Raw genomic sequence first — 26344 nt, 5'->3', positions numbered from 1 at the left:
AAACGTGATCACTATGGCTTGATGCAAATCTCTTTGAATAATGTTTCTTTCATATGACTCTGGGCTTGATAGAACAATATTCCAATTCTGTAAATCCTATATTCAGTGCTAAAAAGAAATATTGGGCCTTTGATAGGGAAGTCTCATATACCCACCTAATCCCTGATGACTGTTAGGGGGGAAATACATCCTGCTGCACATGCAAGGGGAAACTTTTACACACTCACTCCTGAGTAGGGTTGTCAACTCTGAGTTAGGAAATTCCTGGAGATTTGAGGTTGGAGCCTGAGGGAGGGGGGGAGTGAAAGTTTTGGGGAGTGGAGGGACCTCAGTTGGGTATTATGCCATGATGTCCACCCTCCAAAGCAGCCACTTGGTAACTGATCTATGTCATCTGGAGATCAGTTGTAATTCCAGGAAATTTCCTAGCCCCACCAGGATGTTAGCAAACCTACACCTAAGCCCGGGCATGAAAACAAATGGCAGCTGAACAACTTGAACCCTAACAAGTAGGATTTGCTTGTTATAATAAAATCTGGTTAATCTCTCCTTCTCGCTCTTTTTTTTTTAATTTGGAGGAATATTGGGATTTATTTCTGAATTTGGGAGGATTCTACTTGGTTGAGAGGCTTCAGATAACACAAGTAACAAACAGTTAAGATTGCTATTGCAATCAAGCCCCTTTTGATAGTAAAGTTGCTTTTCTGGCAGGTACAGCCTCAAAGATGTATAAAAATAAAGGCTGTTTTTAATGTCACTGAAAAAATGTCATTGGTTGAGATGGGGCTAATAGGTTATTTCTGCCTCCTGAGATAAAGCATTAATATATCATTGAATGTATTTAGAACATAGTGCCTTAATTGCATTTAAAATCAGATAGAGGCTAACAATCCTGCTATTGTTAAAAGTTTATCTCAATGAAGTTTTTTGCCTATTGTTTCTGGAATTACGGAATGAAAACAAATTTTCTCAACCATCCAGATTCAAATTCTTTCCTGTTCCTCTCAAAGAGGAACACCATTTTTGAAGGACATAAGATTGTACTGTGCTTCCCCATGATATTTCATGCCCCGTAATCCATAAATTCTCCTGTATTTTGGTTACATGTGGTATAAAAAGAAACTACACAAACAAATAAATTGTGTTTTGCAATTTTATGCTGAATCTACTGAAGAATGGGCCTTTGAGCTTTGTTGTGGATCCCCACTAAAACTTTTCCCCTCCTTGCTGAAAACTAGAATGGCACCCACATGCAGATAATCTCATCATTCTGCCTGTCTCCTTCCACCGCTATCTCTGTCGTTCACTGTTGGTGTGGTGCCCAAGGACATCTGATTGCCTACTTTGGGACAAAAAAATTATAGACTACACAGACTCTTATTCAGATATAGTTCAGGCAGATTTTTTTGTAAACTTGCAACAAAGTTATGTATAAAAGCAAACAAAATATAACTGATCCTAGAAGCCCTGTGCCCAACAACTTTATCCATCAGTCCAAATAAAAGTACTTACATGACAAAACTGAGATTTTGGTTACAAATCTGTACAACTTCTTGTGAAAGCCTATTTATTTATTTATTTATTTCCCACATTTTCCCCACTGGGAAAATGAAGCAGTTTATATCATTCTCCACTCCTCCATTTTATCCTCACAACAACTCTGTGAGGTAGGCTAGGCTGAGAGAGAGTGTGACTGGCCCAACGTCACCAAGTGAGTTTCCATGGCAGAGTGGGGAGTCAGACCTGAGCCCCCCAAATCCTTCTAAGTGCTACACCACACTGGGAACTTCGTAAGAGAACTTTGTTCAGTTCAGTTTGCCCAAGATAAAACTTCTCACTGTCCTTTGCAAGTACCCCGTAGGAGAGCAATTGCTCTACTGTGGTGCAGCCATTGACAACATTTACTGTCCAAATTGACTGTATCTGTGATGTAAACAAAGGCCTTTTTATTGGATGTTAAAGATTGTGAATAGATGTGTTGTAATAAGACATTGGGTAAATCATAAGTCAAAAGCAGTAGCACTTTCAGCGGTGTATGGAATATTATAGTTTTCTTTGGGGCCAAGATATTTTTGTACCTCATTACTTTGCTTGATAACCCTGAATAAATGGATGATAAATGTTTTCTTTTATCTGAGTTACAACTTTTTCATACATTGTTGTTTTTCATACACTGTTATCTTACAGGCATCTCTGTGAACATTTGTTGAAATTTCAAACGATCAGATTGTTTTGTTTACCTGAAAAATCCATGCCCTCTTCAGAAACCAGGGGGTGAATATTTATAGTGAGGATTGGAACTGTTATTTCAGACCTGCTCACCACTAGTGTTCTGCATTTTCCACTCTCCCAAGAAGTTTCTGGGTTTGCTCAGTCCTCTACTGAGGGTTCCACTTTTGGCTGTCTTGATAATCTGGAGTATAAAGATCCCACTTTACAGTGGAACTATATGGTTTATAGTTATAGTATAACAGAAGTGCAAACTAGAACCAGCACAGGCAGTAGTGCAAGATTCTCTGATTGTGTGTGTGTGTGTGTGTACAGTCATATCATAACTGCTTGTCTCAAAGCAGTTTATTGGAACTTTTTTTCACCAAGACACCACACCCTATGTCACCTGAGATGTCAAACTAAAACAAATGTAAAGGGGGGGAATTGGAGAGGATGGCCTAAAGGTACCATTCCAGTGACAGCTGCATTGTGTTTGCATCTGCATTGTATTTATCTATTTACTTGATTTATACCCTGCCTTTGTCCCTACTGGGAACTCAAAGTGGCTTGCATCATTCTCCTTTCTTCCATTTTATCCTCACAATAATCCTGAGAATGTGTGACTAGCCCAAGGTCTCCTAGCAAGTTTCCATGGCAGAGTGAGAATATGAACCCAGGTCTCCCAGATTCTAGTCCAAATGCCACACCACACAGGCTCTGTAGAAGAAGACCAGATAGAAGTAACCTCCCTCAGAATGGGACAGTGGTTAGAGTGGTTAGACAGAATCACACTCTCTAAGACTAAACTACTTCATGGGGGGTGGGGATGTTGGAGGATAAAATGGAGGAGAGGAGAATGAGCTAAACTACTTTTTTCTCATTGGGGAGAAAAGTGGGAATGGAATGGGATGGATAATGGAATTAATCAATCAATTAATTAATGTTGGTTGTTGTGCGATATGTGTCTGAGCCACTTTTTTGCTGCTGTAAAAACATTACTGTCACCACCATGCAGCATGCAAACTATGTAAAACTGAATTATTCAGGAGGGCTTTTAAACTCAGATAATAGGGCTGTGCTGTAGGAAATGGAAGAGAGGCAGTAATGGTGGACTATTCTACTGAGTGCTGTCTGTTGATGTGGATATTCTCCTTTCTGTGTCACTGAAGACATCATGTTAAATTGCTTGTGCTTTGTTTCAGCAATATTTTGTCTGTGCTCAGATCTGTGCTGTTTTCAAATTTCTATACCCCATACACTATTGTTCATTGAATGTTATAGAAGCTGACTTACTGATGTGCACTGTTTAATCCACCTTGAGTCTCAGTGAAAAAAGATACACTATAAATAAAATAAAGGAGTAGAAGATCTGCAGGATTCAGTGCATAGAATGGAACTGAAATACTATTCAGGATCTTATTGTCCTGCTGCATAACTATTGTCTGAAAGGCCAAGTTACATAGGAGGCACAACTCCTGCATCTTGATAGGGATACCTAATGGACCTATCTCCCCAGAAATGTCTAAATGGCAAATTACTTATGAACAAGTATAAACAATGGCAGTATTCAATCTAGTTTTTAAAGATCCATTATTCAGTATCCATTCCCTCTCTCCACGGAACTCTGAAACTGTAGTTTGGAAAAGAGTGGCTACAGATATCATGGTAAGTCATGATAGCTGTTAAACCAAAATGTTTGTAGACAGGAATATTGCATCTTATTTGAAAGCAGGTGAGAATGAGTAACATATACTTTTTTCTATGTCTGAGAGGTAGGTATAGACCTGTAGAAGATGGGGGTGCTTCATGAGAAGGCGCAACAGGCTCTTAAGGCTTTGTTTTTTGCATGCTAAAGACTGTATCAGTGAAGGGAACAATGTTTTAATAGGTCAGTTTGACTGGAGACTTTGGGGGAAATGCCCTCCTTGTCTGTTTCCATACAGTGATAATTTTTTGTGTGTTTTTTATTGCTGCTACAATGCAGAGGCAGTAGTTCATATTTCAATTTTCCCTGTACTTTCCTTGCCTCAACCTTCCGTGGCTACCATTTCCCAATGTGCCACTGGAGGGCTATTTTCAGGGTTTTTTAAAAAATCAGCAGTTGGCTATATCAATATAACATAACTATAATATAACATTATAGCGATATATTGCAACAAACTACTACTTCCTCTGAATTCTCAGCTTTCATTTTTTAAAGTAAATCTCCAGCCCTTTTTCTTCCTTAGTTTTTACAAAGTTGGGATTTCAGAGAAACTAGTAGATTGTTGTAATATTGTTATAACATTATAGCAATATAGCAATTTCCTTCTTTAAAAAAAACAAAAACCCTTGGATGCATTCATCCCAAGAAGATTAATGAAAAATGGATTGGGAAAGAGTGTACCAAGGGCAGCTAGAGAATAAATGGAGCACAATGACCACAATGCCATCTAGGAGTTTTAAATACGAATCAGAAATAAGAAATTCAAAAGAACAGAAGGACATCTCAGTTAGAAGAATATGCAGTGTATTTAATGTGTAATGACTATCCTTAGTTTTTTAATGACAGAAACAGATACTTTCATTTGCAGTGACTGCCTAAAAACAGTAAAATAAAATAAAATAAAAAGTTAATCTTGGGGGTTTTCCCCACAGATGACAGTAGAGTCGAATTGCCTCATATCTGTGAAATGAAAGCATCCTGTGTACAACATGTTTTCTGCTGCTTACTTTACAAGAACACAAAAGTTGGAGGAAAAATTGATTAACTTACTTCATGTGGCAGAACATATGATACATGAGTTTTGTTGTTGGGGAAGATATACAAGGTGCTCTTCTGTGGCTATGATAATCACAGCATTTTGACAATTCAACACTTTTCTATATTAAAAAAGGCCACCAAGGTGGCCACCACTGATATTCCAGCCTTTTTGTGGAGATATGGTTGCTTATGTGTACTAAACCTGTGTTGGTAACTGTCCGTTGCCTGCTGAGTGCTTGATGCTCCCATTCAAGGTCGTGGCTCTGAAAGTGTAGGATCGACCTCTGATTGATCCCTCTGTGTAGAGTCTCTCTGGCTTGTTCTGGCAACGGAAGAACATGAGGAATCCATTTCGGTAGTTCTTATTCATCCAACCATAGAGCAGAGGGTTGGCAAAAGTTGAGCACATGGCTACCACATGGAAAACTGTATAAAGGAGTTTATACTCATGGAAAATGAGCACCAGGTCTAGGTCAATAGCAAGCTGGAAAATATGGAAAGGCAGCCAAGAGACTGCAAACACCACCACCACCATCACTAGCATCTTTGTGGTCTTCCTTCTGCGGCACTGGCTGTCATTCCTAGTAGTTGGGCTGATATGGCTTTTAAGCTTGATCCATATTCTGATGTAGGCATAGCAGATGATGGAAAGAGGGAGGACATACTGTAAGAGAAGCATTGATAAGCTATATATGGTAGCATCTCTGTTTTCTGAAGGCCATTTCTCAGAGCAGACAGCTATTTTGAGATTGATGGATGGAATTTCTTCATACCTGTACTCTCGGAAGATGGCCAGAGGACTAGCTAGGACAGCAGCTGCCAGCCACATAACAGCTATGATAGAGAAGCTGATCTTCTTGGATATCCTGCTGTCCAAGTGGAAAACTATGCATCTGTATCTGTCCAGAGCAATCACAGTTAAGGTGAGGGTGGACACGTGAACACTTAAAGCTTGAGCATAGGAGACCAGGTAACAAAGTACAGCCCCAAATTTCCACTCATCAAGCAGAGTATAGGCCAAAGTGAAGGGCAAGCAGAGTGTGTCCACCATTAAGTCTGCCAGAGCCAGGTTAGCTATGAAGAAGTTGGTAACAGTCCTCATGGTTTTGTACCTCACTATCATGTAGATGACTAAGGAGTTGCCAATGAACCCCAACAGAATGATGAGGGAGTATGCAGCTATCAGTATGATCTGGACCCCCAAGATTTTGGTGCTGTCCATCATCACATTGGTGGATCCTTGGAGCCCCTGGCTAGGGGTGATGATGCCCTTGGAGTGCCAACCAAATGGCAGCTTTTTATCCAATATGTCCAAGGTGATGGTGCTGTTGGCTTGGTCAAGCAACCCCATGGTTATATTTTGCAACTAGGCTGAAGGTGTATAAGTCAGCCACTTTGTCTGTAAAGAGAGAAAGAAAGACGTTTTTAAAAAATGAGAACATTTTAGGCAGGAGAAAAGCCTCGATGTTTCAGGTTATAATGACATTTAAAACTGAGCCCCATTCCTAAATTCCTCCCACCCCACTGTTGCATTAAAATAGCATCATGTTTATGGTTTCTGTACAGTTACCATGGCCACTCAGAAAGAAAAGTTGACCCACACAGACCCCATTTTATATGCATGATAAAATTATTACCAATGAGACAGCTAAAAGGCTGACCCCAATTGAATTCTTTTATAAAATTTTTGTTTGCAAATTCTATTTATCTACAATTGAATGAGTTAGAAAGACACCGTCAAATGCCACACTGACATAATCAGATAAACCAGACATTTTACTCATCTATAAACAACAACTAGCCATTGGTCTTCAGTGTGCCATTTGTGACCTTGGCTTTGCTTCCCAGAGAAGATTTGAATGAAGGACAGGCATGAATACAAATAAATATATAAACTAATAAAGGTCGGGGAAGAAAATAGAATCAACAATAGTTTCGCTCATCAGTAGGACTCATGCTGCAAGTCTATGTACACTTACCAGAGTGTAAACTCCATAGAATATGTATAGGATCTTGTTGCACAAGATATTCCCTGGGACAGAGTTGTCAATTCAAAGTTTAACAGAGAATCAACAATTGCACTATCTCTGTCCACATCTTGGTGCAAGTCATCCAACAAAGCAACCAAGGCTGTTTCAGTCCCATAACCAGGCCTGAAAACAGTTTGGAAAGGATACAAAACAATTTAAGATTTAGATTTTAGTTGTGGCACACTCATTTCTTTTAGCACCATCCAAAGCAGTCTGAACATTTCCTCTGATCATTCTATATTTGTGTGCAAAAAAAGTTATATGAACCCACAAATGTTGTGTTTTTTGCATTTTTTTAAATCTCAAGCAAGTTTGTGACAGCTCCGTTCCTTTAATATGGGCCATTGTTTTAGACTGTCCGGGTCCACTCTAGGACTTAGTGTTGTCAAGAATACAGAAAAATGTTTTTACTGCAGCTCTACCCAGAGAAAGAACCTGCATTATTAAGCTCTGCTCCTGTTTAAAACTATGTTGCCTTTTTATTCTGATGCCTAGCATTAAGAACATAATAGCAACCATGTCTATTTCTCTCAAAAGAGACCATTACACATTTCACGTTCTGCTCTCCTCAAAACCAAGGTTGTGAACAATCTCAACAAAATGTGGAGCAACTTACCAATATATGATTTAAAAGCTGTGTCCATAAGTATGCTGAGAAATAAATATCACTAGCATCAATATCAACATCTGGAGGAACATACAGCAGTTCTTTTGTTACTCAGCACACAATGATTTAAGCTAGTTCCTTAAACAAGTGGAAGAAAAGAATCACGGTCCAATGGTGACAGAAGCTTTGGCTATGCTGTAATCCATAAGAAATGCCCATGTATTCATTTATCGCTTTTTGGAACAGAGTTTATAGCATCTCTTGGGAGCTGCTGCTGGTATCTAGACTGCTTGGCTGCAGGGCTCTGCTACTTGGGATGCCCAAGGAAGATAGAAAATGCCTAATTTAGATTGGTCTCCACTGTTTCCTCCCTTTACTCTTTTCCCTGTATATTGGCTCACAAACACTAGCATCATTGGAATAACAAGCTTGGTAGCAGGGATTCTCTGATGTCAACAGAGACACACTTGAAGATCTGTGGGCAGTATGTTATGGGAACAAACACTTCCGTTTCTATATTGCTGCCCAGGAAATGTTGGGGCGGATCTAGCCATCCTCTTCCAGCCTAAGGAGCATTCCTCTGATTTAAGTGGCTCTTCCTTTTTCTCCAATGGAAGAGCCACTTAATTTGGAGGAAAACTCCAAACTAAGCCCAAAGGAAAAGTGGGGTATATTTTAATTAATAAATAAACTTTGCTCAGCAGAGTGGTAGGCGAGGGGTAGGAACCACCCTACCTTTTGCTTCCTGACTTGCTTGGGTGGGAGGTGCCATGTTGACCATAACTCACAACTCAAAATGTTGATAAGAAGATAAAGGATAGGTTAATTTTAATGTTCCAGATGCTACCACTTTGTTCTTAATCCACAAAGTCACCATGCTTTGAGTCATGAGCCATATCTTGCCCTTGGTGTGCCTTGCTTTTCTTGTCTTTTTAAGTCCTCAACATACAGATATTTAAGAGGGGAAAGGAGGAACAAAAAATAGAATAAAGAATGATGTGCAAGCTCTGCCTCCACCTTGTGCCAGAGTCAAACAAGGAGAAGAAGAAACAGAAGCACCCTTAGTCTCAAATAGCACTGACCAGAGTGGAAATCCATATCTAAGGGACTTAAACAAACATGGTAACATCAATATTATAAATAATATTAAATAGGTTTTTAAATTTTTTATGTTTTTTCTGTGATGTGAGGTAACTTAATGCATATATTTACAATACATACAACTAATAATATAACATTCGATTTATATACCGCCCTTCAGGACAACTTAATGCCCACTCAGAGTGGTTTACAAAGTATGCCATTATTATCCCCACAACAAAACACCCTGTGAGGTGGGTGGGGCTGAGAGAGCTCCAGAGAACTGTGACTAGCCCAAGGTCACCCAGCTGGCTTCAAGTGGAGGAGTGGGGGATCAAACCCAGCTCTTCAGATTAGAGTCCCACGCTCTTAACCACTACACCAAACTGGCTAACCATATAGAAATAAAATATCATAACACATTCATAGAAATACAGAATATATCACATTTAAAAGACAAATGACCAAATAGCAAATTCAAATGGGCAGAGTGTAGAGATAAATGGGTAGACGAAAAGCATGAGAGGCTGAATGGGTCTGAAGTAGTGTGTGATATACATAATCATTATGGGTTTTATTATGTATTAAGATTAACAGCTCTTTATTATAGTAAACATCTTTATTGGAAGCTAGAAGCAGACAGACCACTCTCAGGCTCAACAGTAACTAATTTATACTTGTAGAAACCACACCCACTTTTAACAGCAACCAATACAAGGTAAGCAGCTAGAATCCTTCATTTGCATGAACTATATACAAAGTAACTACTTGCAGCACAGTGATTGGACTATAAGGCAACAGTTATGATTGGCTGTTACTGGTACACAAAGACCAATAGACTTGTAGGCCTCAGAAGCCTTCCTTCCTACTCAAGCAATGCATAACACCCCTCCCCCTAAGTTCAGGCTAACCTATCGCAAACGAACTCGCTGAGGTATGCCGGGGGACGGCGAGCCCACTGAGACCTATGCAATCCTTCTGATATAGACGGTCCTCTGATGGGTGGTCCGGCGTTGACAACAGCCTCTGCCCCGCTAGGAGAAGTAGAGGAATTTCCTGGACTCAACTGAGTTTCTGGACAGCTTGGTGCTGTTGGACAATCTCCACTCTGCTCGGTCGTCACCACTGATTCAGCCTTTGTGTCAGTGGTGCAGGGTGAATAGTATCTGTCCTGTCCCTGCGCCTGCTCTGGCCAGCACTGCCATAGCTGATCGGTGTGTCTCTGGAGTATTTGGTCTTTGTTAAATTCATCTGGGATGCGCTTCAATAGAAACAATTCCGGCTTAAAAGGTAATGGTATCAGTAAAATTGTGTGGAGTAGCGTATGTATCATTATACAAAATCTACGTACGGCTTTACAGGTTCACCACATATGGTAAAAGGTTCCTGTACATTCTCTACATTTCCAGCATCTGCTTGGTGTACTCTTATACATTTTAGCCAATCTATCTGGAGTTAAATACCATCTATAGAACATTTTATACAGATTCTCTTTAAAGTTAACCGATTTAGTTATTTTCATATTAACCTTCCATACTTTATTCCATTGTTCTAAATCAATTTCATATCCCAAATTTTGTGACCATTTAATCTTACAACTATTTACCACTTCATTTTCCTTCTTCCATCCTCATAGTTTCTGGCATAAACTAACAGAGCCATCCTATGGAGAGTTACTCCAGTCTAAGCCCATTGACTTCAATGGGCTTAGACTGGAGTAACTCTCCATAGGATTGCACTGTAAGTCACCCTGCTGGAAACTCCTGGGAGTTCCCAAAACCTCCGGCTCCCTCCAGGCGTCTGGATCTAAATCTGGGTGGAGCCGATTGAGCAGGGTTACTAGCCATCACCCCATCAAAGGCTCCACTGGGCTCCATCCTGTGGTGGAGTGTGGTGTGATGTGCTACCATAATAAGTATTCGGCCAACTGCTGGCTTAAATCCCCCTGGCTTAATCTGCAGAGTGAGTCTTTTGTGGCCCTCACCATTCTTTTGGCCTGTCCATTCGTTGATGGCTGGAACGGCACTGAAGTGATGTGTTGGATGGCATTGTTCTCAAGTAATCTCTGGAATTCCTGGGAAGTGAATTGTGTGCCATTGTCCGAGACTATGGTGTCTGGCAGGCTGTGGGTCACAAACAGACGCCTTAGTGAGCAGATGACCACTGCAGACATCGTGGTCAGTACAGGGATTACTTCCAGCCCCTTCAAAAAGGAGTCCACTACGATGAGAAAAACTTGCCTCTGAAAAGGCCCGGTGAAGTTAATGTGGAGCCACAATCACGGTGTGTGCATTATCAAAAAGAGTCCAGTAGCACCTTTAAGACTAACCAACTTTATTGTAGCATAAGCTTTCAAGAATCACAGTTCTCTTCGTCAGATGCATGGAAGGCAAGAAGAAACTGGTCAGATATATAGGTGGAGAGCAAGGTTCCCGCGAACATGAGTTCCTGTGCTACGGCGCAGGAATTGTCACAACTCAGCACAGAGCTGAGAAGCCCTAGCGCACAGAAGGTGCTGGAGGAGGAACCACGGCCCTGTGGGAAGAGCTGCAGCAGGCGCCGGTGTAGCCTTTCCCTCGCTGGGCTCTGGAGGAGGCGCCGCAGCAGCCGCCCGCACGGCCTTTCTCCAGCCCCTCGCCAGGCTCGGGGGGGGGGAGAGCCGCAGCAGGCACCCAGGCAGCCTTTCCCCCAGGCTCTGGAGGAGGCACCGCAGCAGGCGCCGGCGTAGCCTTTCCCCAGCCCCTTGCCAGGCTCAGGGGAAAGAGCTGTGGCAGGCGCCCGCGCGGCCTTTCCCTAGCCCCTCACTGGGCTCTGGAAGAGGAGCCACGGCAGGCGCCTGCGCAGTCTTTCCCCAGCCCATCGCCGGGCTCTGTGGGAAGAGCTGCGGCAGGCACCGGTGTGGCCTTTCCCCAGCCCCTTGCGGGCTCTGGAGGAGGCACCACAGCAGCCGCCCGCACGGCCTTTCGCCAGCCCCCCGCCAGACTCGGGGGGGGGGAAGAGCCGCAGCAGGCACCCAGGCAGCCTTTCCCCCGGGCTCTGGAGGAGGCACCGCAGCAGGCGCCCACACGGCCTTTCCCCAGCCCCTCGCTAGGCTCGGGGAACAAGCCGCAGCAGGCACCCGCACGGCCTTTCCCCCCTCGTCAGGCTCAGGGGAAAGAGCTGTGGCAAGCGCCTGCGCAGCCTTTCCCTGGCCCCTCGCTGGGCTCTGGAAGAGGAGCCATGGCAGACGCCCACGTGGCCTTTCCCCAGCCCCTTGTTGGGCTCTAGGGGAAGAGCCAAGGCAGGCGCCCACACGGTCTTTCCCAGGCCCCTCGTTGGGCTCTGGAGGAGGTGCTGTGGCAGCCGCCCACACGGCCTTTCCCCGGCCCCTCGGAGGAAAGAGCTGCAGCAGGCATCTGCGCGGCCTTACCCAGGCCCGTTGCCGGGTGTGGAAGAGGAGCCACGGTGGGCATCCCCAAGACCTTTCGCCACCCCACCCAGCATCCTCTCTAGCCCAGTGCTGGAGGAAAAGGTGGCAGCGGCAGGCACCCATGCTATTTCTCACCAGCCCACCGAGCAGCCTCTCTGGCCCAGCATGGGTGCTGGAGGAGGAGGAGGAGATGGCGGTAGTGTTTCACACTCCTAGGGTTGCCAGCTCCAGGTAGGGAAATACTCTTTTTTGTGTGTGTAAATTCATGACTAAGGAAATCTATTTTACATGCACACAAAAAATTGACTTCCTAGTCACAAAGACTTGCATGGCAAGGAAAATTCATGACAGAGCTAGGGTCTGAATCTGGAAATTTTACACGTGCTGGTAAGACAGGCTGTCCTCTAGTTAAATTACTCCATGGGGAGTGGGGAGCTGCGGCCTCAGTTTTACCAGTATTTTTGTACATCAATGGCATTCTGCTTATATCTTCAGGGGAGAATAGATCATTGCAATACAGTGTAATAAAACAGAATGGCAAGCAAGGAGAAGGCAGGACTTCAATGCTGACTTTACGGTTTATGACTTAATTTCATTTCAAAGATTCCATGACCATAACTCAGAAAGAGAAAAGGAAAGAGTTTCAAAGCCATGAAGCCTCTAGGGTGACTAAAGGCCAGTTCTAGGCTGTTCCAATGAACAGCTCTCAGCTGGAAGCTAAATAGGTGCTCCCCCTGCAACTTCAGCCAGCTTCCTTCTTCTTTCTGCAGACCTGGCTACAGAAGAGACAGGAAATGCCAATCAACAGAGCAGAGGTAGAGGGAGGAATGACTGCACATCACATTCTGTTTAGGATTTGCTTGTGGGCAAAGAGGAACCCTTACTGAAGCTCATCTGCCTGATGTTGCCCAATATGCAAAGAAAACTGGCAATACACTGATGCCTGTGGAAAGAAATGGTGTCTAAGCCATTTGCAGGCATGCTTCACAACACCTTTTTATATAAAACATAGAAGGGAATAGCCAGAGAGTGAGTGCATTGCGGGGCTGGATGATGCACAATTCTTCTTCTCTGTAGATCCAGAGGAGTTAGCCATGTTAGTCTGTAGTTGCAAAATAGTAAAGAGTCCAGTAGCATCTTTAAGACTAACCAACTTTATTGAGGCATAAGCTTTTGAGAACCACATGCCTAAGTGGATGTCATCAACATATTGATGGCACCCAATACCAATGCCTCAGACAACCTAAATCAAAAGTCTTTTAATCAAATGGATTCTGGTTTTCAAAAAGGCGCGCTCACAACTTGCAAGTTGCTGCTCACAAATTGGATTTCTCGCTCACAACACTGCACCGCTTAGAAGGAACATTGGTGGAGAGGGGAGGGCGGAGTAGATGCAAACAGCTCCTTCTGATATGGAGATCAGTTTGCTTCTGTTAAGGAAGTCAGTTATTTCTGATAGTGAGATAACCATTCATAGTCTCTATTCAATCCCAGCTTGACTGAGTCAAATTTACATATGAATTCCAATTCAGCAGCTTCCCGCTGGATTTTGGTTTTGAAAGGTTTCTGTTGAACTACAGTGACCTTTAAGTCCTTGATGGAATGTCCTGGTAGATTGAAGTGTTCTCCCACTGGTTTCTGGATGTTGCCATTTTTAATGTCAGATTTGTGTCCATTTATTCTTTTGCGCAGAGGTTGGCTGGTTTGTCCAATGTACAGAGCAGATGGACATTGTTGGCACATGAGGGCATATATCAGATTGGAGGATGAGCAGTTGTAAGAGCCAGAGACAGTGTAGTTGATGCCATTGGGTCCTGTAATTGTATTTCCTGGGTAGATATAAGGGCAGAGCTGGCATCTGGGTCTGTTGCAGGGCCTGGTACCTGTGCTGGTGACTCTGCTAGCCGATTCATGATTGTAAATGAGAAGTCGTTTCAGGTTGGGGGGCTGTCTGTAGGCAAGGAGAGGTTTTCCACCCAGGGCTTCTGAGAGAGAGGCATCATTTTCCAGGATGGGTTGTAGATCACTGATGATACGTTGGATGGGTTTGAGCTGGGAACTATAGGTGACAACCAGTGGTGTTCTGTTGTTAGTTCCTTTAGGTTTGTCCTGGAGCAGGCTGTTTCCGGGTACTAGTCTGGCCCTGTCAATTTGTTTCCTCACTTCATTTGGTGGGTACTGTAGCCCCAAAAATGCTTGTTGTAAATCTCTTCAGTGGGAGTCCCGATCAAGAGCATTGGAGCAGATACGATTGTAACGTAAGGCTTGGCTGTAGACAATTGACCAACTGGTATGTTTAGGGTGGTAGCTGGAAGCATGTAGATATGAGTATCGGTCTGTGGGTTTCCAGTATAAGGTGGTATTTATCCGTCCATTATGTAGTTGTACAGTGGTGTCCAGGAAGTGTACCTGTTGTGTAGAGTGTGTGCATTGTCTCCCATGGGTGTACTGGGGCCTGTGGCATGTCGAGGTGAGACTTCTGACAGGTCCGGACCCATCTTTCTATAGCTTGGTCCATCCCTGGCCGCCACACATAGCTGCGGGCCAGAGCCTTCATCTTGACAATCCCCGGGTGTCCCACATGAAGTGCCTCCAGAACACGCTGACTCAGCCTGGGTGGATCGACGACTCTGTTCCCCCACAGCAGGCATCCCATGTGGACTGATATGCTGGCAGGAGCTGAAGGGCTGGAACTTAGTGTCCAGCTGGCCAGTAGGCCACCCCCTCCACACCCAGTTGAGGACCCAAGAGAGCATGGGGTCCTTAGCAGAGTTGGCTGCAATGTCTGCCGCACAGAGAGGTCTTCCGCACAGAGCAGACAGACCACTCTCAGGCTCAACAGTAACTAATTTATACTTGCAGAAACCACACCCACTTTTAACAATAACCAATACAAGGTAAGCAGCTAGAATCCTTGATTTGCATAAACTATATACAAAGTAACTATTTGCCACACAGTGATTGGACTATAAGACAACAGTTATGATTGGCCGTTACCGGCACACAAAGACCAATAGTCTTGTAGGCCTCAGGAGCCATCGTTCCTCCTCAAGTAATACATAACAGGTTGTGTTTGTGTGTGTGCATGCAGTTTCTGAACATAAGATTTTGGTATTTTATTTATCATCTAAATCTTTTCAGATGCCACAAATTCCAGTTGAGCACTAATGCAAACCAAGATTGTTCCAGTCTGTGATGTTTCCAACTGCAAGGCAGCTATGTGACTAGATGTAGGAAGGCAGTTGAGTTCACTCCTGATTTTTTTCACGTTACTCATGAAGCAGCTGCATACAGATATTGCAAAAGGGTTTGTTGAACAGCTTCATCTTTACCTATTGATGGCTAGGATTTCAAGTATGTAATGGCCTCACCACTTTGAATGCTGCAAGTATTATTAACAAATGTCAAGCCAACTCATGTTTGATACCCTTTGAAACGTTTGAAGCCCTTTTAAATGTCGTTGATAGTGCAGATAATTTTTACTGGGTTGTATCTAATGGCCTTTATCTATCTCTAGTCATTTGCAACTATTCATGTACACCGATATTGGCTCTAGCAGGAGATGCATATCATTCTCCACATCCAAAAATGTATCAATCTGGCCCAGATGAATATTGCATTGTCCATCCACATTAGCTGCTTGTGCTGAACTACTTCCCTGAACAAATCTTTCTTGAGGGATTAAAATGAATATATTACAGCATGCACAGGTCTAGCCATAAAAACACAGAATGATCTAACAAGTATGGATATTTGATGGTCTGCATAAATGACCATGTTACTCAGTTATCTACACTGGGTTAAAATCTCAGTATATAGATCAACCCCACCCACGTCTCTAATAGTCCATTTATCACTGTGATTGGTTGAATGTCCCACTGCTTTCGCATGATCATAGTCTTGACGCTATTTTCAGCTTCCAACTCCTCTTTTTCAAGCATAATTAAATGAGCGGCAACTGTGTTGCAACATTTGACTGCTTGTCCCATTATTCCCACACACATGCACTCACACACATTATCTACCATCTGGCTGCTGAGTAACAAATATTAAACATTTCTAAAAGTTAACAATTGGAGAGCTACTAGAGGCATAATTATTGTTAGAACCCTTTTGAATAGTAACTGAACGGATTTGTTTCCCTTGATTTTCAAAGGCCAATGTTTCAGAATTAATTAGTACATTTTTAAAAAAGAAATTAGGCCAAACAGTGCTAATGATTATAAGGATAATACTTTAATTGCATCCAAGATCATTTGCCATACTTACTGGTTAGTGTCACATAATGAGTTTCTCCTTAACAAACAGCGAAGCCCCTGAAAAATATGCTGAAGTGCACTGGGTTGTAATGTAGTCGTTCTGGAGCAATCTCTGGCATTCACGGGCAGTTTTGTAAGGATGAAGCAAGAGCCAAACAGACTCAGTGACTGGAACAAGCAGAAACACTTCTCTGCAGTCTTGAATGCATTATATACTTGCAAAAACTCTTAAGAGATTATTAATTTCTGCATGATAAACATCAAATGTTTCTCTAGTTTTGACAACTCCCGCTAGGGAAATTCCTGGAGATTTGAGGGCAGAACCTGGAGAGGACAGAGAGTGCAGCAGGGATGTGATGCCAAAGTGTTAGCACCTGTAGATCTCCTAGAATTACAATTGATCTCTAGACTACAGAGATCATTTCCCCTGCTTGGCTGCTTTGAGGAAGGATTCTGTGGCATTATACCCTGCTGTGGTCTCTCCTCTCCCCAAACCCCACCCTTCCTAGGCTTCACCCTCAAATCTCCAAGAATTTCCCAAACCAGAGTGGGCAACCCTAAACTTAACTATTACATTTACATGCATGGCAATTTTTAAAAATTTCTCCCTGCTAAGTCTGCCTTTTGGAAAGGAAGAGTAGCATAGAGTAGAGGAAAGAGGGGCTTTTAAACAAGTTCTTCAGCTGTCATTTTCCTACTGCGGAAACACCCAAAGCCACTTTTATACACTATTAGGGGAAATTTAAGAGTATCTGTATTTAATTCCCTGGTGCCATTTTTCAGGAAGTAGAAAAATGTCAGAGATGGGTTACTTAGTCTAAGACAAAAGAGTGAAAGATTTTGTGCAAGAAAAATGTACACTGCTTTCATCATGGTCATACCCAATAAAAAGAATGGCGAAGGCAAGAAACATCCCTCGTTGTATAGTATGATGAACCAGTAAGTCAGCAGTGTGACCATTAGAAATACCAATCACAGTCAATGTTGAGTGGTATAAAGCTAGGCTATATGTTGTGATTAGCTACTGGGGCTGTCAGGCACTATCTGCTGTTTCACTCTCCCCTCACTGCCCATTCCCTGCTAGAGATGGGCACGAACCGGGAAAAAACCAAACCATGCGGTTTGTGGTTCGTCAAATTTCACGAACCACAAACTTTCATGAACCTGCCCCTGTTTCAGGAACTGGTTTGTTTGGTTCGTGAAAACGGCACATCCAGGTCAGAAAATCATCACTTCCGGGTCAGCAGAAGGTCACTTCCGGGCCAGAAGGTCACTTCCGGGTCAGCAGAAGTTCTGCAGGAAGCCCATCCCCTGTCACCTAGGAAATTGATTGATTGGCACCAGGCTGTCTGCAGTCACGAACCAAAAAACGAACCAGCCTAAAGTTCATGGCGGTTCATCAGAAATGGGATCTGATGAACCACGGTTCATGAACCACGAACTGGCCTGGTTCGTGCTTAATTTTGGTTCATATTTCAGTTCATGCCCATCTCTATTCCCTGCTCCTTGCCAGAAAAAATTTAAAACCGGCATCTTCAGAATAAATAGTCAGATCTGGCCTAGGCAGTTCAAATCCAAATGCTGGAGGAAGGTTTATCCTAACACTTCTGAGGCTAGCAACAGGATGTGTTTGGATTGTGTTTTCAAAATGCATATTCTTGATTTCATGCATCTGATAAAGTGGATACTAGCCCACAAAAACTTAACCACAATACGATCGTTGGTGCTTGAGATACAATGGGACTACTATAACACCAAAAAAGGCCATCACTTTTTAAGTGTATTTGGCTGCAGCAACAATGCTGCACTTCTCTACCTCATCTTGCTTTGATCCTTGATATGCCTCCATGAATTTATCTAATACCCTTTTAAAGCTATCTGTGCTTGTGGCAGGCTTACCTGTGTGTGAAAATATGGTTATTATATTTTCTGCTCTCAACAGTAATAATCAGTTGAAACAAATGCTTAGTTTGTTTCCCTTCTGCACATTCAGTGTTTGCTTTTCAATAATTAAAGGAGGTTTTTAATTACTATTTTTTGCTCAGGAAAATAAGTTTTTGTCTTCTGCTGGCTACCCAAACGTTAATGTGGAGATTAACTCTGTGTCCCAGAGATTTTTTAATTACTCATTTGGTGTGTTTTATCATGGAGCTTTGCTAGGTGAAGTATGCAGCAGCAATATGCAAATCAAGAGCCTAACTGCTACCTGAAGTTAGTCAAGAATGAAGAAATGGCAGCTGAGGACTGAAACATGAGGAAGAGGTGCAGATTGGGCGGGGGGGAGAACCCAGAGAACCAGGAAGAATCTCTCTGGAGAGAGAATGGAAAACAGTGTTCCTTAATTAAAATCTTTCTCCTGTAAGCAGCCAGTTTTTATTGTCTGTAGTCAGCACAATGGGTAGACTATTATTGAGAGGAAAATAATAGCAAAAGTGGCATGTAAAGAAATGACCCTCTACAATCACAATTACTATTAGCTGAAAGCTGAAAATGAAAGGACCCAGAACCATCAGGCGCCTTTCACTGGTTCAAATCTAATTATCATGGGATGGAAGCTGTTTCCATTACCAGATGTGACTGTGAGGAATGAGAAGAATACATAAGTTAATAAATTTTCATCTACCTACTTAGGATTTGTCTCCAATTGTTATGTTGTCTCCCCATGACAACCTGTATCTAACCTTGGTCTTTCAGCCAGCCCTCAGATAAGCCCTCCCCTTAGTAACAATAGCTCTCTTCAGACTTTGTCTATGCATTGATCACACAGAGGAAAGGGCACGTACCCACTGGCCCTACTGCAGTGTTCACATGCTCAGCCAAATGCCTGCAGAAAACCCATATGTTCATACAAGGATACAAACTTCAACAGAGGGGTTGTTGTTGTTTTTGGAACATCTACAGGACATTGTCTCATTATCCAATTTTTGATTTTCCTGTTTTTATGCAATATTTCCCAAACCTGGTTTCATACAATCTTTTTGGAAAGACCACAGTCAAAGTGCATTTACACACTCTATGGACAGGAAGGCGCATATTTTTGAAGGTCCCACAGTATCGATTCCATTTTCCTTGCCTTTGCCCCCTGCAGCTGACATAGTCCCCACTGGAGTTCTTTCAGGGGCACTTCTTTAGTTGGTGATTGCTAACTCACTATAGCATTATAATGTTGTAATGATCTATTGCGATGCTCTGCTAGTTCCCCTGAATTTCCACTGTTCATTTTTTAAAAGTCTCTAACCTTATTTGTTGTAGATCCAGGACTAGAGGCTTTTTTAAATAAAAACTGGGAATTCAGATAAACTACTAGACTGTGGCAATAGATAATTATACCATTATCATTCTTTAGTGACCTAACAATTATCTTCTTATTTGTTTGTTTGTTTGTTTAGTCCACCTTTCTCACTGAGTTCCAATGCAGATTATACAGTGCAAGTGAAAATACAATATAATCAACAGCTAGGATATTCACTGAACAAAATATAATAGTGAAGAACAGAACATTCAGGGAAACAGATACAATAAGAAATGGTCCCAGGATTTTTTAAAAAAACAAGCATAAAGCCAAGCACAGACATGAAGCCTATCTGAAACAAAGCATAACTGATTTCCATGGCATGGTTAGCAGTGTAGAAACTCACTAGTAGGAGCATATCTATATCAGCAGACAGTACCCAATAGCGAAGCGTTCAGTCCTTGTCTCTACCAAGGCATCTCTCTGAGCTATTTCTTATGACACAGCCTGTAATCTGGGTAGAAAGCCCTCCTGAATAATGCATAGGAAATGGAAACTTATAGAGGAAAGTGTGCAGAAAACTCCTGAGTGACCCTCCATTGTCACTGCAAATGCCTTTGGATTCACAGTGGCAATGACAAGAAAATGGAGAATCCTTGACATGAGGATGCTTCCTTAGACTCCTCAATACAATCATGACCACTGTTAAAAATAGGGTCCTTGTTCAGGGGAGCAAAGGTATAGACTTGTACGTATACAGGAGCTTCCTGGAACAGCAGATGTTCGGTTAGCTGAACAGCAGATGTTCGGTTAAGTTCAGTGGACAAGGCCCACTTTCGTCTGTGTTTTAAGTGAATACATAAACATCTAAAGAGGAATTATTTCATTCTATTTCTAATTTTATTCTGTTACCTAAACTCTCTCTCTCGCTATTACTACTACTTTCCATTGCTGTTTTTCCTCCCTTTCCACTGGAGATGCTGGTTATGGCTTATTTAGATTCCCTGTGGACAATGGAGGAATGCAGAGAACGGCATATATTAGTCAAGTGTCTAAAAGGAAACAGAAGAGCAATTCTAAGATGTTAAAGTATTAGTGAGCATGACTGACAGCATGTCGATGATCTTTAAGAAAAGTAAAAGCAAAAGAAAATTAACTAACTCTTTGCCCCAGATGACAGGTACTTTGTTTTCTTTGTCCTTCATAATATTCAGGTGAAGAGAGGGCCTATACCGTTCTTACAGCAAATACTCAGCACTTTATGCATGCTATTATCGAATCATTGTTCATTTATATTCAAAATGGAACCCCATTATGTACTTGTGTAGTATCTGCAAGCACTAGACTCACAACTCAAGGGTAATTGAATGGAATACTGTGCTTCCAGTGGCTTTAAAGGAAACAGCAAGGAAGTGATGAATTAAGTTATTTGACCCAGATCACACAGAAAGCCAGGGGCAGAAAAAGACAAAGAGAGGGTGCTTGTCTTTTTCTTCCTCTCTGGGACTATAGTTGGAGCAGTCAGTCAAACCTTGGCTTTTTCCTCACTAGGGTGCATTTCTGTTTTAAAGATGCTGAGAAGATCCAATGACAAACCTTTATTTATTTACCTAAAATATTTTTATCCCACCTGCCTCCTCACAGCTGATTCAATTTTGTGTCTTGTCTGGTTTGACCCTCAGTGTGCCTCTACATGGAAGAATTTCTGAAGGACAAATTATATGTCAATCAATCAATCAATCAATCAATCAATCAATCAATCAATCAATCAATCAATCAATCAATCAATCAATCAAATACCTTTAACGGCATACAATAAATTATATGTAATGGAGACCTCATGACCATCACAAGGATGTGACTGCCATTTTATGGTGCAATCCTATACAGACTTACTCTAGTCTAAGTCCACTGCTTTCCATAGGCTTAAATGGGAAGGATTCTGCATAAGAGCCAAGCTACAAGTGATACCTGACACAGGTTGGACACTTGTCAGCTTACCTCAAGTTTTTATGGGAAACGTAGGCGTCCTGGTTTTACAGCTTGGCTCTCCATTACAGCTGCAAGACCAGGATGCCTACTTTTCCCAACAAAACTTGAGGGAAGCTGACAAGTGTCCAACCTGTGTCAGGCGTCACTTGTAGCTTGGCTCTAAGATTGCACTGTCAAAGTCAATGTGGTGCTCCCCTGCCCCCGGGCCTTTTTTCAAGTTTGAAAACAGTCATGGAGGGTGGCCATTTTGGCACTTGAGAAGTCATGGAGGGGAACAAGATCACCTCAGCTTGCTACGTTGCAGGACCTTGGGCCCTTGCAGGATTTTAAAATGACTTTAAAATGCCAACTACAAGGACACCATCATGTCTAGTTTGGTTCTGAGAGTGCAGTTGACACCTGCACACTGTACAGAAACTATGTGGATCTCTATGTTGATCCCTGCTTGTCCAAAAAGCAAATCTAGGGATTAGCAGGGTCAGAATAGGCAGTAGAGTTCAAGGACAGGCTGGACAGGGATTGTTGCAGAAAAACCTAAACAATTTTATCTTCATTAATCACAGTATTGCTTCTCATGCTTAATTTTGCACTAACTCAATCACAAGTGCATCCAGCTATCATCGAACAGTTTCTATCCAATGCAATTCTGTCATTTTTGGAACCCAGGAGTCAACCTATATCCCAAGAGGAAAACCATCCAGTCAGAATACAGAACACTCTCACTCATACATACACGAAAAGACCAAACTATTGCAATGCATAACCAGAAGAGGGCAATCACATATATTGTAAGTGCAATTTATGTTGTTTTGGTGAGGATTACCAAACTGGGCAGGAAACACAAAAGAACTGGCCCCAACCCCAGTCTCTGTTCATTTTCTTTTCTGCTGCTCTGCCTTATTAAGCATCTGTCTGACCTTGGAGATGAACAAAATGATTTGTTCATTATAATGTATGAAAATGTTTCCTTACTAGCCTGGAGAAAGCACAGGGCAAAGGAAAATGAAGACATGTGAGAATGGAAGCGCCCAAGAGCCCAATCTTCAGGCAATCTTCAGGCAAGTCCATGGTCAGGAAGCCAAAGGACCTCTGCCTAACATTAAAATGAATCGACTGACTTATGGCACTATAATGACAAGAACAAAAATAAACCCACAGCCCAGAGGGCTAAGTCTTTCATTCCATTCATAACTGGCTTTACTTCAGTTGCTTGTTTCTTTAGAATGTTTCTGTCCCCCACCCTCAGCACCTTTGGGTTTGTGAGGCAGTTCACAGTCATAAAACATAAAAATACACTACAGTAAAAGACTAACAGTGCAATCCTATGGAGAGTTACTCCAGTCTAAGGCTATTGACTTCAATGGGCTTAGACTGGTGTAACTCTGCATAGGATTGCACTGTAAATATATAAACATTCATTAAAATAAAAAGCCCCAAAAATAGTAATCCCAATTAAAAATCCCAGCCTGGGACCATAAATAAACTTAGCGAACTCATCACCCTCAGTTAAAAAACCCTCCATTATGATGTAACCCAGCACCCATCTTAAGAATGCTTTGAACAAGCCTGTTTCACCTGAAAAGACACCTAGATGCTTGCAAAACACTTTGGGAGACAAAAGCAGTTTCCTTTGGAGATACCTGATATAAATTCCCAGGCTCACTAGAGAAGTGGAAACAAACAGCAAATTAAGTACCTGGCAGGTCCAAATCTATCTTGGTTAAGTAGCCTGCTTACAGGGAATAATTGGAGGGAATTCTCTTTTCATACTCAAACTGATCATGGGTAAGTCTTTTCCTACAGTGACATGAAAAGATTGAGTTGGACTAATGGAAGATTTTCCTTTCCAGGAATGTCAAGATTTTTGCCAGCAGTGAGGTTCTGGAGGAGAAACAGGATAGTGACAAAAAAAATGGAAAAGGTAGGATGTAGAAAGCAGTACAGGTGATGAGTCTGGCTTTCAGCATCCAGAAGTCTAGAACACTTGTGCTCATTTGGTTGCTTTGGACTGCCACATGGCAGAGCTCAGCTACAGATATGGGAGATACCAGAAAGTTTTTGTAGGCTGCTGAATTGAGCAACATCTTCTTCATCTGAGAAGTAACTGAAACAGACAAACTATTTAAGAAATACTAGATGTTGAATGGGAATGGAATTTTGCAGGGTTCCTGCTGTACTGAAGTGTGGGCATGAAAAGAAGCCAAGCGTGCACACCATCCTCTTCCATCAGCATCCTGCATCCCAAGCTCCCAGTCCCAGCTTCACTTCACAAACATTTCAAAACTCCTTGCATTATTTTTGCCTATGCTTCTGTAACACTAACACCTGAGGCTAGTGACAGATGATACCTTTTCAGAGACTATAATGGGCATAATTGCCCATGAAATGCCCACTCAGCTCATTTACAGGTCGGTCATGTTTTGGATTGCTTCAGAAACCCGCAGAACCTTTCATGCAAAATAAGTGAGTGCCAACACCAAAGAAAGCAGCATTTCCATCTTACAGCCTTCAACTCTCTTTAAAAACATTGGCTATCTCTTGCCTAAAATTAGCTACAGATGTGCTGTTTTGTTAATGTTGGCATAGATGAAATATGCTACATCTCTGTCACATACAGCTGAAACAAGTTTTCCTCCAGATCTTCTAGCAAATGAAAAAAATATTTTTTTCCTTCTACCTTGCCTTTGCTGGATAATGCAATAAAAGGAGAGCCACTTACCTGAAGTTATTATTTCATTTCTGTGCCAAACAGAGGTCTTTGTTTATTTCCCTCCACTCTTCTTCCACTGCATGAGATCAACTTGTACTGATCAAGAAAAAAAAGCACTTTCTCAAAGAAACTCGCAAAAAGCCCCCCAAATTATACAGAAGCCTTTCTCCCCTGGAGCTTGCCTCATTCTTGATAAAGGTACTGCTGACAAGCTAGGCTTCAGCCTCTGAGAGTGAGTGACAGCCCCTACTCTACAAAGCTGGATTCACAGGTCTGTCAGATGCTGGGGAGAGAGGGAGAAGGGAATGCGTTTACCAAAGAGCAGAGCACTGGGAGAGAGGGAGCCAGCAGCTGCTGCTGTTCATGCATTGTTCAGCCACTGCGGGGCTTCTTACATAGATGAAATGTCCTATGGTGATCATACTGGATTCCTTCCCAATGAAATATAGGTTGCAGGCAACATGTCTATGCCCGAGCATTATTCAGGGATTCAGCAGACCAGTGCTATGCTTGTTTGTGGCACTGATCCGCTTCCCAGTTCTGGGCAAGTCACTTCTATTCTTCATAGCATTAGTTGTGCCTTCTTTTTACATATATAGATACTGATACTTTATTCTAGAAACTATTTTTCCCTAGGTGTATCTGCATTAGTTCTATGAGGACAGTTGCTAGATAGGAGAGGAGTGCTATGGAAGCTGTGTAGGATCCCCATATGAGAGAAAGGTGAAGTATAAATGAAGTAAATAAGTAAATTACCATAAGCAAGTCTACTGTTTTGGAAATCAAAGATGCTCCCCAGTAGGTGTGAAGTATTTATTTCTATCAGCACGCCTTAAATAACATGTTTTTACTAATTAAATGTCTATGCCACTCAGCAGCAAACTCCCTCTCTGGTAACTTACATGAGAGTAACTCGCATTCAACAACAGGGACTAATTTCCAAGTAACTTCCTAGTAGGTACGTATAGCACTGTTCTGTAGTAAAGATACCAACAAAGTATTTAGAGCAAGAGGTAGTGCAGAGTACCTCACGTAACTGACACAAACAAATGCCAGCCATATGACAGTTCATTCTTCTTCCTCAGAAACCCAATTTCAGTTTTGAACAAGGAAATATTAATCAGCATTAGTGCTGATTGTAGCAACATACGAGCATGATTGCTAACCCTTGAAAAATAAACAGAAACACACACTTATTCCAGCTATATTTTTGATAAGCATTTTCAGAGAAAGATTGCCATAAAGCAGGAATCCTAAGACTGCTTTTTTCCCAGTCTGGAACATTGGTAATGATTTGATGAGGCTAAGCAGTTATGGGGTGGGGTGGAGTTGGGTGGAGTGAGGGCTGCCTAGTTACTTCATTGGCAATGGCAAGGATAAAGAAGAAAAGTAAAGTTTTCATGAAATTTACCTCATACATAATTTCAAGGCAAATTAGGAGACTCCTACTGGGGCAAAGGGGAAGCAAAAGAAGTTTCAGTGAAACTAGTCGCATCTTTAAATGTGATTCTAGATATCCCAAATCACAATGACTGTGGTTTTAAATTGAGAAAATGAAGCAGATATATACATCGAATGTTGTTGTTGTTGTTATATTCCCTCAGGACTGATAAATAATGGTGAAGATATGAATCTCCAACATAAGGTGATTTTTGGATACGCATTTATTCCAACTGGCATGGCCAAAAAAGGCCCCAAGTAAAAAAAAGACACAACAGGTGTTCAAATACTTCAGCCTGAAACCTTGTATCAAAATGATGAATAAACAATCTAGAACCCAACAATGGACAACATGTACTCTTTTTTTTTAATCCAGAAGCCACTGTAGCTTCAAGCAAAACCCCTGTGTACATTGAGACGTGATGTGAATCTGTTCAAAGAGGCAAATGTAAAATGGATTTTAGATCTTACGGCACTTCTGATTCTAAGTGGATCATTGCTGGGAAAGTAGCAAAGGGTGTACATGTGCAGAGAGAAACTAGATGGTTCAATAGACAAAGAAAAGCAGCAGCATGTTCAAAATACAATTATCCTTCCCTGTAGCACATTAGCATGTCTTTTCAAGTCACCT

General features: G+C 42.0%; 1 protein-coding gene across 1 annotated transcript; it reads right to left on the bottom strand.

The window, feature by feature from the left end:
* Nucleotides 1-4875: 4875 nt before the first annotated feature.
* LOC129329004 (neuropeptide Y receptor type 2-like) lies at nucleotides 4876-24379 on the bottom strand. The gene is made up of 2 exons (XM_054978378.1): nucleotides 24283-24379; nucleotides 4876-6353 (listed from the first exon to the last, which is right to left on the bottom strand). Exon 2 carries the CDS (start codon nucleotides 6303-6305, stop codon nucleotides 5151-5153), a length of 1155 nt encoding a protein of 384 aa, XP_054834353.1. The 5' UTR covers nucleotides 6306-6353; nucleotides 24283-24379; the 3' UTR covers nucleotides 4876-5150.
* Between the last annotated feature and the right edge of the window lie 1965 nt (nucleotides 24380-26344).

This window comes from Eublepharis macularius, chromosome 4, assembly GCF_028583425.1.
Source record: "Eublepharis macularius isolate TG4126 chromosome 4, MPM_Emac_v1.0, whole genome shotgun sequence".
In the NCBI taxonomy this organism is placed as follows: domain Eukaryota; kingdom Metazoa; phylum Chordata; class Lepidosauria; order Squamata; family Eublepharidae; genus Eublepharis; species Eublepharis macularius.
This window is presented reverse-complemented; position numbering and strand designations above follow the sequence as displayed.

What these genes read in the sequence shown, in the direction of transcription:
- LOC129329004 (XM_054978378.1), bottom strand. Translation starts at nt 6,305, where the DNA reads ATGGGGTTGCTTGACCAAGCCAACAGCACCATCACCTTGGACATATTG.